The sequence below is a fragment of the Fukomys damarensis genome, unplaced genomic scaffold, assembly GCF_012274545.1.
Source record: "Fukomys damarensis isolate Sample0158 unplaced genomic scaffold, DMR_v1.0_HiC HiC_scaffold_32, whole genome shotgun sequence".
Taxonomy (NCBI): Eukaryota; Metazoa; Chordata; class Mammalia; order Rodentia; family Bathyergidae; genus Fukomys; species Fukomys damarensis.
In genome coordinates, this window is record NW_022900944.1 from 38,141,562 (window position 1) to 38,155,978 (window position 14,417).

Consider the following 14,417-nt stretch of genomic DNA (forward strand, 5'->3'; position numbering starts at 1 on the left):
CTCTTAATGACACGTAGTTTTGCCTCTTTGGGTGTCTCATGATGTTTTATTGAAAGTACATATTGCCAGTTGTAGTCCTTTTTGTTCTTTTAAAAGAACTCTTCAGGAATTGGATACATGGAATGTAGGGATTTTTAAACAAGTTACTCTGGGGTTGGGGGGCAGGTCAGATCTTTAATAACAATGGCTTTTTTTTTCCACCTCTATTCCAGTTCTGCCTTCATAGTTTTCTGCCTCTTCCCCAAAACTGCAAAAAATGAACAAATCCCAGGTAAGTTGTCTGTTTATTCCCCACTTTGTTTTTAGTATATTTGTGAAAGTTTAAGTGGATCTGGAAAATGAAACAAAAAAATATAAATAAGTTAAATTCAAGAGCGACATAGTAAGAATAGATGATCAATGTCAGCAGCCAAAAAGAAAATTTAGTTACTTTTTTGTTGTTGTTGCTGAGAGGAAATACCCAATACCAAAAGTTAAGGAGGAAAGGTTTATTTTAACTCAAAGTTTATAGAGGTTTTGGTCTATTGTTGGCTGGCTCCCAGGTGGGGTGGCATGGCAAAAGAGAAACAGTCCATGGCAGAGCAGGCAGGAGGCAGCAAAGCAGCAAACAGCCAGCCTGTCTTTCCCTTTTAGCCCATCCAGGCTACCAGTTTTTTGGGTGGTTTCACTCAGAACTATGCTAATTTTATTTTTATTTTTTATTTTTTTGAGACAGGGTCTTACTATGTAGTCAAGACTGACCTGGAACTCACTACTATGTAGCCCAGGGTGGTCTCAAACTCACAGTGATCCTACTGCCTCAGCCTCCCAAGTGGTGGGATTATAGGCATGCGCCACCACGCCACCATGCCCGGCTAATGGGTGACTTCAATTTCCCACTCTTTTTTTTTTTTTGGTACTGGGGATTGAACTAGGGTCCTTGTGCTTGCGAGGCAGGTGAAAGAACCACTGAGCTAAATCCCCGGCCAGAACTATGCTAATTTTAATCAGTGGTCCAATTTATCACATACCTTTAATGCTAATATCACATGCCCTAAATACAGCAAGCTCCAAAAGCCCCATCTATGAGTACATAAGGCTTTAGGGGGACATCTAGATACAAGCTATAACACTAACTAATGTCTTATGTTGATCTTGAATGTTAATTCCTTAGGTCTCTACATTAGGTTTGAATCATTTGTGTACACTTTCATGTAGGTGTTGTTTTTGGATCGCATCTCCAGGAGTAATAAAAATTAAACAGATTATCAGTTTGTCTAAGGTTGTTTCGTATTTCATTCTTTAACATAAGTGCAAGATGCTGTATTTGGCCTTTTCAGTCAGCTTAGCGTGGTGCCAGAGAACTCCTTATTTATTTAAATAAATATTAAATATTAAATTAATATTTAAATTTCCCCATTTTCCACAGGTACCATTGTCATTACTTTTTCTGAATAGAACAGAATTTATTTATACATATTTATCCAAGTATAAAGAGAAGATAGCATGTGAATCAAGCTGTTCTGTTTATTTATTTCATTTTATTTTTGTTTGTTTCTGTTTTTTTGTTGTTGGTACTGGGGCTCAAACTTGGGACCTTGCACTTGTGAGACAGGTGGCCAACCACTGAGCTAAATCCCCAGCCCTGTTTATTTATTTATAATTGATATTCTTCACTTTCTAGAGCAGTTTTGGGTTTACAGGAAAGTTGAGTGAAAAATGCTGAGAGTTCCCATATTCCCCCTCACAATTCCCCCCCATCCTTTCTGTTTCTCTTATTATTAACATCTTGCATTAATGTGGTACACCTGTTATAATTGATAAACCTGTGTTTATACTTTAGTTCAAATTCATAATTTAAGCCTTGCAGAGTTGCAAATGTTTATAATCCCAGGACTCTGTGGGGCTGAGTCAAGTGGATTGCAAATTTAATCCAGCCTGGCAGTTTAGGGAGTCTCTGTCTCTTCAAAAAAAAAAAAAAATGGGCTGAGTATGTAGATCAGTGAAGGCCCTGCCTTTAATCCTCAATACTTTAGTAAATAAATGGACCATAGTTTACATTAAAGTTGTTGTACATCCTGTGGATTTTAGTGAATGTATAATGTGTCCACCATTAGAGTATCAGATAGAAGAGCTTCAGGGCCTCCAAATTCCCCCATGATGCACCTATTCATCCCTCCATTCTTTTTCCTAAGTCACTGTATTAGCTCCTTAGTTTAGCCTTTTCAAGAATATCAAAATAATTGGATTAATTACAGTAAATAGGCTTTTCAGATTGGTTTCCTCTACTTAAAAATACACATTTAAAGTTCCCTCATGTCTTCCTGGCTTGATAGTATATTTCTTTTTAGCAATGAATAATAATTCTGTTGTGTAGATAAAACACAGTTTATGTGTTCTTTCACCTATTGAAAGATATCATTGTTGCTTACAAATTATGTGCAGACTTTTGAGTGAACATAAGTTTTCATTTCTTTTGGGCAAATACAAGGGACCATGATTGCTCAACCATATGGTAAGAATATGACTACATTTGTAGGAAACTGCTGAAGTATCTTCCAAGTGGTTATATACCATTTTGCATTTTAACTAGTAATGAATAAACTTTCCCGTTGTCTATATTTTCACCAGTTTTTGGAGTTGTCATTGTTCTGGATTTAGCCATTGTAACAGGTGTGCTGTATCTTGTTTTACTTTGCAATTCCATAATGAAATACAGTGTTGAGCATGTTTTCATATATTTATTTGCCATCTGTTTATCTTCTTTGATGAAGTGCTAGCTTGGAGCCAGCTGACTATGGGGTGAAACCTCTGCAAAGTGAGCCAAAACAAACTTTACTCCTTTTTTTTTTCCAGTACCAGGGATCAAACTCAGGACCTTGTGCTTGCCAGGCAGGTGTGGTGCCACTGAGCTACATCCCTGGCCCTAACCTTTCCTCCTTTTAAGTTGTATTAGGTTGTGTCATAGTGACAAAAAAAATAACTAAGCACCCATATGCTCTTTATTAAGACTTAGAGATTTTTAAATCATTCTTTTTTTTTTCAAATTATATTAGCTATTAACAAGGGGAGAAGGGGCTGGGGGTTTAGCTCAGTGGTTCCTCTGCCTGCTTTGCAAGCACAAGGACCCGAGTTCGATCCCCAGTACCAAAAAAAAAAAAAGTTTGTTAACTTAAGGGGAGAGAGTGTGCATTTCTAGTGGTAGTATAAAATGATAGAGCCTTACTGGGAGTAACACTTCCCAAGCAAACATAGCAATACAAGTCTAGTTGTTTTAGGAATTTTGCCACTATACTACTGGACAAAATCTCACAGGAAAAGATGAGCCAAGTAAGAAATCATTGTCTAAACTGACAATGTGAAATAGGAAGAAAAGGGCTAAATGTGTAGGGGAAGTGGGAAGGGTAGGGGAGAGCTAATAAGGGAAAAGAAAAAATATGAGAAAAGGAAAAAATAGAAACAAAGTCTTTGTAAATAGGTGAGGTGGGAGGGGAGAAGGGAGGGCAGGGGTATGGAGAAAAAATGAGAACCAAGATACATGATGTAAAGGTAGAAGATCCCAATGATGAATGTAACTATACTGTATACTTAAAAAGTACCAATAAACTCAATGGAAAAAAAAAAGTCATTGTCTAGCTTCAGCTCTCCTGAGAGTTTCCAGAAGTCTTATTTGGGGAAGTCATTGGCAAGGTCATGAGAAACATAAGGAAATAGGGCTCAACACAGGTGGTCCCTCTGGCAGGGTCAAAGTATGAGAAGTATCAAGAATAGAATGTCTGATAGCAATATCATTAGAAGGAGTGGGATGCTGTGTTTTTTCTGCTTCTTGGCTCACTGCTCAGTTGCCAACTCTGAAGAGTAGATTAAAGCACAACCCTTGTGTGAGATGAAAGGAATGTCCTCTTCTGATCTGAGCGAGCCTGCATGGAGGACAGAAACAAATCAATGTCATCAGCACGTGCACGAGACCGACCAAACCAAGTACAGCTCATTAAAGCTATCGGCCCTCAGGTTAATAAGTAGGTGGCACAGAGGCAAAAGGTATCTTGTTAATGACAGCCCTCCAAATGCATGCTTTTGAATTACTCTGTTTTAGTTTATACCAGATAGTTTGGTGTCATTAGAGAATCACTGCCATTCTATGTCATTTCACTCTTCCTGGGGATTTCCTTAAGCTGTCTTGTATTGTCCTTTCCTGTGCCTTATCATTTTTGGATTATTATTGTTTTATTTGAGTGCATTCTACAGTATATCCTTGAGAAAAAGAGTTTGTGACAGATACCTTTTTTTTACACTTTGCATTTCTGAAAATGGTCTCATTCTTTTCTGATACTTGATTGAAAGATTCTTGTGAAAGGTTTACCCCTTCCTTGCTTTAGTGCTGTCAGTTTGGGCGTAATGCAACTTGAAGCTGTGTTATTCATTCCATATATGAGGTGTAATTAAAAAATATGGTGCAAGCTGAAGTTGTCTTTAAATTTATTGCATCAAAAGATATATTGCCATTAATCTCCCTCAAAATACTCCCGCTTGCTTTGAATGTACTTATCCCATCCTCTTTATGAGGCAGTTCTGAAAGACCTCTTCAGTTGCATTGTTATGATTGCTTTGTTGTTCTGAATTGATTGAAACAATTTTTACCGTTTATGGTCATTTTGACTTTGAGGAAGTCAGAAGTCTTCCAATGACAGGATCTAATGAATAAATTGGATGGGGACACACTGTTACGTTTTTCCAAGCCTGCCTTTCCATTGGATGACACTCAGTATCAGCATTTACCATGTTTTTTTTAAATCACACCTTGTAAAGATATAAAAGAAGACTTCCAGAGCTGCTTCAGAAAGTGGCAAGAGTGATGCAGTCAGTGTGTTTGAAGTGAAGGGGCGTATTCTGAAGGGAATTAATGGCAATGTATCTTTTACTGTAGTAAGTTTTTTTAAAAAAATTAAATATTCACTGTGTATTTCTATCATATCATGCTTATTGGTTGCATACATATTTATGATCTAGATATTTCAACTGATTTATCCTTTTGTCATTTTATAATGTCTCTGTCTCTGGGCATACTCCTTGTCTCACACAAATAAAGCTCTAAAACGCTGACTTAAAGCTGGATGTGGTGGTGTACTTCAGGAGGCTGAGGCAGGAAACCACACATTCTATCTCATTCTTGGCAACCTAGCAATTTAGGGAGATTTGCCTCAAAAAACTTTTTAGAGGTTTGGGGATGTAGCTCAGTGAAGGGCCTGGGTTCAGTCCTCATTACCTATATATGTACGTGTATTGTGATTTAAATACTGTGCACTTTTGTGGCAGAGTGGGAAAGAGCAAAGAAGGGGATGAACTCACTCTGTCAAGCCCTTTCATAAGAGTATGTAATCCTGTGAGGCATTATGGAGCACGCCTGTAATACTAGCACTCAGGAGGCTGAGGCAGGAGGATCATGAGTTTGAGTCCATCTGGATTACATAGTAAGCTCAAGGTAGCCTGGATCACATAGCAAGACCATGTCTTTAAAAAGGGAAAAAAAAAAGAGTATCTAATCCTGTTTTTTGAGGGGAGGATTCTTCATGACCCTATTGCCTGTCAGTCTATACATCCCATTTCTGGTACATTGGTGATTAAGTTTCAACATGAATTATTTTTTTCTTGCCGTGCTGGGGATTGAACCTCCCAAGCTCTTGTGTGTGCTAGGCAAGCACTCTACCACTGAGCTACATCCTTAGCACTCAAGATGAATTTGTGTGTGTGTGTGTGTGTGTGTGTGTGTGTGTGAGAGAGAGAGAGAGAGAGAGAGAGAGAGAGGAGAGGGAGAGGAAAAGAGGATGAGAGAGACAGAGACAGAGACAGAGAGAAGAGAGTGTCTTGCCATGTACTCCAGGCTGGCCTTGCACTTAAAGTTCTACCTCAGCCTCCCGAGTGCTGGGATTACAGGTGTGCACCACCACGCCTGGCTTCGTATATGCCCTTTTCAATGACTGCAGCCCTGCAGTGGTTGCTGTCCAGTGTCTACATGTGGTGGTTTGATATATTTTGTCAAGTTTTATTGCTGACTGCCTCTCTCATTATGAAGTCATTTCTTTCTAGTGTTGTAGTCAAGAATCCAAAGTTCTGTCTACTTATCAGAATGGGACTTCATTCTTTCTTGAAACTCATGTATTTCTTTTTGTTCCCAGTATTCTGAGATTTACTGGCAATTTTTTTTTTCCATTTTGCCTGGTAGATAATAAGGTTTTTTGGTTTCATTTGTGATATGTAAAAAATGCACAGAAATGCAAATAAAAGCATAGAGGTTGTACTATGTGAAATGACCATTACCATTTTTGTATATCACAACAGTTGAATGTCAACAGTTTCAAACTGGTTCTACCTGTTATACCATTTAATGGTCAGTGTCTAACATTTTGGCATATTTGCTTCCACACTTCTTTGTTGCAGTATTGGGGATTGAATCAAGGACCTTCACACTGAGCTATATCCTCAGTCCCTTTATGTTTTGAGATAGGATTTTTCTAAGTTGCTGAGTCTGGGCTCAAACTTGGAATCCTCCTGCCTCAGCCACTCAGAGTGCTGGGACCATAGATGTGTGCCACCACAGGCCTATCACCCGACGTATTTTGTGTATTTAATTTCCTTAATATTACACAACTCGTCTACGAACTCAGTTTCTTTCTCACTACATCATGAATTTGCTCTCCCTTTCATGCCTTTTCTTATTTGATTTTACCTTATTAAACACTCTTTGCCTGAGAGGTGCCAATATAAGTTTTGTGTGTTACTTTCCTTGTTGCTAGGACATAATATCCAACAACAACAAAGGAAAGGAAGAAAGGTTTATTTTGATTTTCAGTTTGTAGAGGTTTCAGCTCATAGTGAGTTGACTGCATGGTGGGGTTGCATTGCAGTAAGGCATAGCAGAAGGAAAGCTGCTTATGGCCTGTCACCTAGGCAACAGAGAGAATCACAGGGTCCAGGATAAACCCTTTCAGGGCTGTGACCCAGGACCCATCTCTTCTGACCAGACCCTGCCTCCTAATGTCAAGGCAGTCATAGCCCCATAACTCATTCACCTTCAAAAAGCCTCACCTCTGATCACATGAGGCTTTGGGGAGACATCTATATATAAACCATAACATCATTCCTCTTTTTTAGAATAATTTTGTGTACATTAATAGAATTATGAAAAATTTTGAGGTCATGTAACACATTTTTTGTATTCTGCTAAACTTCTATTTTCAGGCTTTATGTTAAATTTGACTCTTGTAAATGTATGCTTTTTAAAAAACCTCTGAGGGCTGGGGATTTAGCTCAGTGGCACTGTGCCTGCCTTGCAAGAGCAAGGTCCTGAGTTTGATCCCTGGTACTGCTAAAAACCCCAAATAAAACAAAAATAATAATTAAAAAACACCTCTGAGAGTCTTAGTCTTGATTTTTTTTTTTGTTTTTTTTGGTACCAGGGATTGAATTTGGATCCTTGCGCTTGCAAGGCAGGCCACCGAACTGCTGAGCTAAATCCCCGGCCCTAGTCTTAGTCTTTTACTAAACATTTATATCCCGTTGTCCATTCCCAGGGCCTTTGCATTTCACTGCATCCTCTGCCCTCTTCCTCCTTTTTTCTTTTTCAAAACAGGATCTTGCCAAATTGGGCAAACTGGGCTCAAACTGGATGTCCTGCTGCAGCTCTTGGAGCGCAGGGATTACAGGTGTATGCCACCACATTTGGCTGTGACTATTGATTTTCTTGATCTACTTTCCCTCTCTTCTAGAATGTCAAGATACTATTTTCATCTTTTCAACATTTATTGTATTCTTTTTCAGTGCTTATTTAAATGTATATTTTAAACAAAGTTTAATCAGGGTTTGTTTTCCTCCAAAACATAAACTTTCTGCCTGCCTTGCTATCAAGTTGTTGGCACTCAAATATTAGTTATAGCTTATTATGTGATATATTTCACTGACTTACTTATTATTTTTGTATCCAGATGATCCTTGCTAGGTTTAATTTTCTTTTGGAGTATGCCTTTATTAGTAGTAATAATATACCTGACATTTATTACATAATAGTCATCATTCTAGATCAGGGGCTGTCAGACTATGGCCCACTGTCCAAATGGCCTGCTGCTTTGTTTTTGTATAGTGTACAAGGTAAGACTGATTTTTAATTTTAAATGAGAAACAAAATGAAAGAATCTTTTTGTGCTTTGAAAATTATATGAAATTCAGATATCAATGTCTATAAATCAAGCACCTGTGCCATTTGTTTACATATTGTTCGTGTCTGCTTTTATAGTAGGACAGCAGAGTTGATTAGTTCCAGTAGAGACTACATACAGCCTGCAAACTTTAATATATTTACTGTTAGAATCTATAGATAGTTTACCAACTCTAAGTATTTTCAGCATTTCAGAGGTACTCCATTATTTTCTGTCTTCCATATTTTTTAATGAGCTCTTTTATTATCGTTCCTTTGAAGGTAATATTTCTGCTTCTGGGATCTTAGCAGTTTTATTGTGATGTACTTAAATGTGGATTTTTTTGGTAGGGGTATTCTACTTGGGGTAAGGGGTGTTTATTGAAACAGTGGCCTGATGCGAGCTCTTTTGAAAAATTCCTAGCTATTATCTCTTTAAATATTGTTTCTGTGCATTTGTCTCCCTATATTAGGTTTTTGACTGGTTCTCTGTGTCTTTTAGGCTCTGATGTATTTGCCATCAATTGTTCCTTACTGTATTTGTCTGGATTTTGTTTTTTTTAACTGACACGTCTTCCATTTCACCAATCATCTTTTCTACTATTTCTGTGGCTTGGAAGGGCTCTAGGGAGAACCTCACTTGTGTCTTATAATTTGTTTTATAAAAAAAAGTGCATCTTCTGCCTTGAAATATTCCAAACTTTAATATCATTTGATATCATAAAAATTACTTATGTGAGCTTCATTACTACACTATAGTAATAACATCAAATGCTGAATGTTTATATACATGTCTTCCTGTATATGCCTTGAGAGCACAATGTTTTATTAATTTTATTAATTACTTTATTTATTTGGTACCAAGGATCAAACTTAGAACCTTGCACTTGTGAGACAGGCATGGTGCCACTGAGCTAAATCCCCACCCTTTTAGTAATTTTAGATACAATCAAAAAAACATGTGAGAGGGCTAGGGACTTAGCTCAGTGGTTCGGTGGCATGCCTTGCAAGCACAAGGACCTGAATTCAATCCCTGGTACCAAAAAAAAAAAAAAAGATGCCAGAGACAGGGGAATCTGAATGAATGTCTTTTAACTATAAAAATATTTGGAGGTACACCAAAACAAAGCAAACAAGATGAACAGTGTTACATGTAAATATTCATGGTGAATGACTTAGAGTATATATACAAAATGTATTTAAGCTTTTTATATTCTTTATACATCACAAAAAGCTCATGTCATAATGACCAGCCATGTACCACTTCAGGTGTCAGTTTCATTCACGGATGTGACTGTGGACTTCACTCAGGAAGAGTGGGAGCAGCTGGACCCTTCTCAGAGGATTTTATACATGGATGTAATGTTGGAGAATTATAGCAACTTACTTTCAGTGGGTAAGAACAGCTTTTGGGTGTACCTCACTTTTTGTCTAGTACCAGTTGCATCCTTTCTTGATTACCAAAAATTATAAGCTTCTGCAAAATTATTATTATTATTATTACTTTTTGTGGGAGGGGGTGTTGAGACAGGGTCTCACTATGTAGTTGAGACTGACCTGGAACTCAGTGAAGCCCATGCTTCTGCAAAATTATTATTATTATTATTACTTTTTGTGGGAGGGGGTGTTGAGACAGGGTCTCACTATGTAGTTGAGACTGACCTGGAACTCACTGTGAAGCCCAGGCTGGTCTCTAACTCACAGCAGTCCTCCTGCCTCAGCCTCCTGAGTGCTGGGATTACCGGCGTGCTCCACCACGCCCAGTTTAAAGCTTCTGCATTATTAAATGATATTGACCTCCATTTCTTTTGTTGGAGCTGAGTACAGCCTCTGACAGTCTACCTGCTTGATTTTCAAGGTTCCTAAAGTCCAAGCAATTAGGAATTATCAAAGAGTCATGGACGGTACCATTAGAATTGTCAATTCAGCAGTTCCTGGGGAAGATATTAAAAGTAAAATGATATAAAAGCCAGTAAAAGCAATCCAGCAATTCTGAACAATCAGTACATTTGACATACTTTTCATGAAACCTTTTTTTTAAATTCCAAAACATTTAGAGGTGGCTGAGGACAAATGACATGTGCCTCTGATCTTAGTCACACCTCAAAATATACATCTCTTCCCCACTTAATTTTTCCCTGTTTGTAGATACTCACCTAATATATCTTAAACCTTGGTGTTGTTATTAGTTGCTTTTTAATTGGTATTCTTGCTTTTTCTAGAATGCCGACTTCCGTATTACAGCTTTTAGGAATTGGTGTAGTGACCTCGAGGAAGATGCAGATATTTCAGTACAAGAGTGGAATTATTGTCCCAGGTGAAATGATAGCAGGATCACAAGAGTTAGAGTAACCAGTAATATATAAGATGAAAGTAAGAACTGGGTAATTTTATCCTTAAGATCTCTTCAGATAAAGGCACAGACATATTAAAAGGAGAAAAACAGAATGTGATGATGAGCTGGGTTCAGTGGTATACACTTGTAATGCTATTCTGGATGGGTAAAAGAATCACAAGTTTGAGGCCAACTTGAGAACTTGGCAAGATTCTTTCTCAAAATAAAATTTAAAAAGAGCTGGGGATGTAGCTCAGTGCACCTGGGGTTCAATCTCTATTCAATAAAATTTTTAATTCATAATTTAAGATATATATAGACAGACACATATATACGAATACACATATATCTAAATAAATAAAAACAGTCACTAACAATTGCAATAGAAAAAAATTCAGTAAACCTAGCAGCAGTGAGTGCAGTGCTTCTGTTGTAAGGTTTGGATTTATTTTACAGTTCCAACAGAAACATATGAGTTTCTGGATCTTGCCGTTCATTTACAAAAGGCAATTTAGATTGTCCCTGAAGCTTATGAGAAATGCTGATTAAGAAGTTTCTTTGCTTTTGATGAAACTGGTCCATCACACAGGATAGAGTCAAAGCATCAGTTACTAACCTCTGATCTACCTGGGTCAGTGGTGGCGAACCTATGGCACATGTGCCACAATGGGCTGTTTTTATCATTGAAAGCTCTAAAAGGTTTGCCATCCCTGGCCTAGGTATTTCCACTTACCAACTTTGTCTGCTTGCTTTCTTGTTCTCTATGTAGCTGCTCGGTGTCTTTTAAGACATCGTGAATCTCCTTCACCTTTGTAATTGCTAGCCTTCTCATCTCATTCATGCCCTATTTGGTGATTTTGTTTTTATTTCACTTTTTTCTCTCTACTTTAAGGTCATTTGTTATTTAACAATGCTGTTTGTATCAGTTTCTACTTTTTTGTTACAAGCTTGTATTTTTTTCTTTTTCATTGAAAGTTTAAAAAATTAGAAATGTATGCTCCTGGGATTTTTTTAATACTGGGTGACTTGCTCCCCAACTAGAGTTAGCTCAAGTATGGAATGTTTGTGGAGGTTTCCCATTCTGTCACATTCTTGAAAAAGAGTTAACGACATGCGTTTCATTATGCTCTATCCTAGAAGTGTGGAAGGCTGATGACCAGATGGAAAGGGAACACAGAAATCCAGATGAGCAAGCGAGGCAGTTTATGGTCCTTAAGAACCAAACTTCATTTGAGGAGAGAGGTAATCTCTTTGGAAAAACGTTTAATCTGAACACAGAATTTGTTTCTTTAAGACAAGTGCCCTATAAATATGATTTATATGAAAAAACTTTGAAATATAATTCAAACTTACTTAATAATAATAGCTATGCAAGAAAGAAAGGTGATGAGTGCCCTGGATTTGGAAAACCACTCCTGTATCTGAAGCAAGAGAAAACCCATCCTGGAGCAGAATACTCTGAATATAATAAAAGTGGGAAAGCCCTTGGCCATAAAGAAGTCATTTTTAAACATCAGAAAATTAAAAATTTGATTCAGCCTTTTATTTGTAATTACTGTGACAAGACCTTCCCCTTTAAGTCACTCCTCATTAGTCATAAGAGAATACACACTGGAGAGAAGCCCTATGAGTGTAGTGTGTGTAAGAAAACCTTCTCCCATAAGGCAAACCTCATCAAACACCAGAGAATTCACACTGGGGAGAAACCCTTTGAATGTCCTGAGTGTGGAAAAGCTTTCACTCACCAGTCAAACCTTATTGTACACCAGAGAGCACACATGGAGAAGAAGCCCTATGAGTGCAGTGACTGTGGAAAGACATTTGCTCAGAAGTTTGAACTTACTACACACCAGAGAATTCATACTGGAGAGCGACCGTATGAGTGTAATGAATGTGCAAAGACCTTTTTTAAGAAATCAAATCTCATTATACATCAGAAAATTCACACAGGAGAGAAACGCTATGAGTGTAGTGAATGTGGAAAATCTTTTATCCAGAACTCACAACTCATCATACATATGAGAACTCATACAGGAGAGAAACCCTATGAATGTACTGAATGTGGCAAAACTTTCAGCCAGAGATCAACTCTTCGATTACATTTGAGAATCCATACAGGAGAGAAACCATATGAGTGTACCGAATGTGGAAAGGCCTTCAGCAGGAAGTCCCGACTCAGTGTCCATCAGAGAGTTCACATAGGGGATAGACCTTGAGACTACCACGAGGTGGTACTGTGAAAACCGCTCAAAATCCCCCCAGTGAGGAAAAAACAAAAATTGAAATTCATACCAGGATACAATCTCTCAAGTAAAAAATGTATTTAAAAAAAAAGTATTGCCTTAGGGCAACATTATACCAGAAGGTAGATATGACACCCATCAGAATATATCCAATTGTAAATAGACATATCTCACTATGTTACATTGAGCTTTATTTTGTTCTTGCAGCACTAGGGATTGAACCCAGTCTCTTGCCTGTATTGGGCAAATGGTCTAACACTGAGCTACATCACCAGCCCACAACGAGCTTTTTAAAATTTTGAATGAACTGAATATTCTGGGAAGAAGCAAAAAGAATATGTAGATGATGCCCTAGGAACTTATATGTGAAAGTATGCTACAAAACACAAATTATGTTTTAAATCTGCATATATAAATGTAACAGTCATTGGGAGTATGAAATTCTTGTCCTCTGTAATCATTAGAATATATCAAACAAGATTTTCCATACTGTGGTAAGCATCACATTTGTTTCAGTACCTTTCCAACCCAGTATGAGTTCCAGATGAATTATATAACATTTCAAAGTAGCATGGAGCAAATTTTTTTTCTCCTACTGCTTGCTGGCATATATAAGTTGGTGTGACATTGTTACTGAGCCTCTTTGCTAAGGAGAAGACAATATTGTTGGAGTCTTAACCTGATTCTTGGTTTGAATATTTTCTAGAAACATTATTTATATAAATATGCAAGTGTTAGATCTAACTAAGAAATCAGTGAAAAGAGGCAGATAGGACTGTATTACTTAGAATGTACTGCAGAATAAAAATAACGCCGTGCAAAGAGTATCCTCATCATCATGCTCTTGTTTTTCCAGGGGGTATTGACATACAATGCATGTGTATTTCCAAAAGATTGTATAACCCAGAAGCCACCTGTATTTTTGTGTGTTTCTCTGGCTCTCTTAATACTTTATGAATTGTCTTACAAAAAGTCATGCTTATGTACCTCACAAATGCTAGTTACATTTCAGAGACCTTAGAGGAAAAAATAATTTATTTTAAGAAAACTACGAAGAATTATCTGTTTTGCTTTTTAACATGTCTATGGGCATAATTAACTAGAGATGAATTTTTGTAATATTCTGTTTAAAGGAAGCATCATTTCTTCGAATCTCATCTCAATCTAAAACTTTCCCTTTGCAACCTGAATTAGTATAAATTAATTACCTTTTCTTTCAGTGTTTGCACTCTATAAGTTAGACTTTTCAGTGGTTTCTTTATATGTTGTTTGATAATTAATGTTACAGTGATCTTTTTGCATAACTGAAATGTGCCATTTTAGCTTGGTTTCTAATTCACAAGTTCATCCTTTCCCTCTTAAACACAAATCATGCAGTGGAATTATAAATGAAAAGCAAAACTGGCTTTTATTACTTTTGAAGATCTCTGATGTGCTGTGACTCTATGTGATTGTGAATGAATTTCTGGAAAAATCTACCATAACAGTAAATCTTTGTCTTTCTAAGTTAAGATCTTACCTACTAGTGACACAAGAAAGTGGGGGTGGGGGGAGTTACTTTTAACACTGCTGTTGGAAATGTAAATTGTAACAGCTTCCTTCTTTTTATGTTAAAAGTGTGTGTGTGTGTGTGTGTGTGTGTGTGTGTGTGTGTGTGTGTGTGTGTGTG

The 14,417-nt window shown here is 37.3% G+C and overlaps 1 protein-coding gene across 3 annotated transcripts; it reads left to right on the forward strand.

Annotated features, from left to right (window-relative positions):
* Positions 1-234: 234 nt before the first annotated feature.
* Zfp1 (ZFP1 zinc finger protein) lies at positions 235-13,917 on the forward strand. 3 transcript variants are annotated; one of them, XM_033757828.1, is made up of 3 exons: positions 235-271; positions 9,440-9,566; positions 11,643-13,913. In XM_033757828.1, exons 1-3 carry the CDS (start codon positions 257-259, stop codon positions 12,719-12,721), a joined length of 1,221 nt encoding a protein of 406 aa, XP_033613719.1. In that variant the 5' UTR covers positions 235-256; the 3' UTR covers positions 12,722-13,913. The 3 variants fall into 3 exon arrangements, with proteins under 3 accessions (XP_033613719.1, XP_019066240.1, XP_019066241.1); XM_019210695.2 differs by lacking the exon at positions 235-271 and adding an exon at positions 10,393-10,487 and having other exon boundaries at positions 9,488-9,566; positions 11,643-13,917; XM_019210696.2 differs by lacking the exons at positions 235-271; positions 9,440-9,566 and adding an exon at positions 10,466-10,543 and having other exon boundaries at positions 11,643-13,916.
* Positions 13,918-14,417: the final 500 nt, after the last annotated feature.

Bases quoted from the DNA above. Each gene is read 5' to 3' on its own strand.
- Zfp1 (XM_033757828.1), top strand. The intron at 9,567-11,642 runs GTAAGAACAGCT...GCTCTATCCTAG, and splicing joins TAGCAACTTACTTTCAGTGG to AAGTGTGGAAGGCTGATGAC.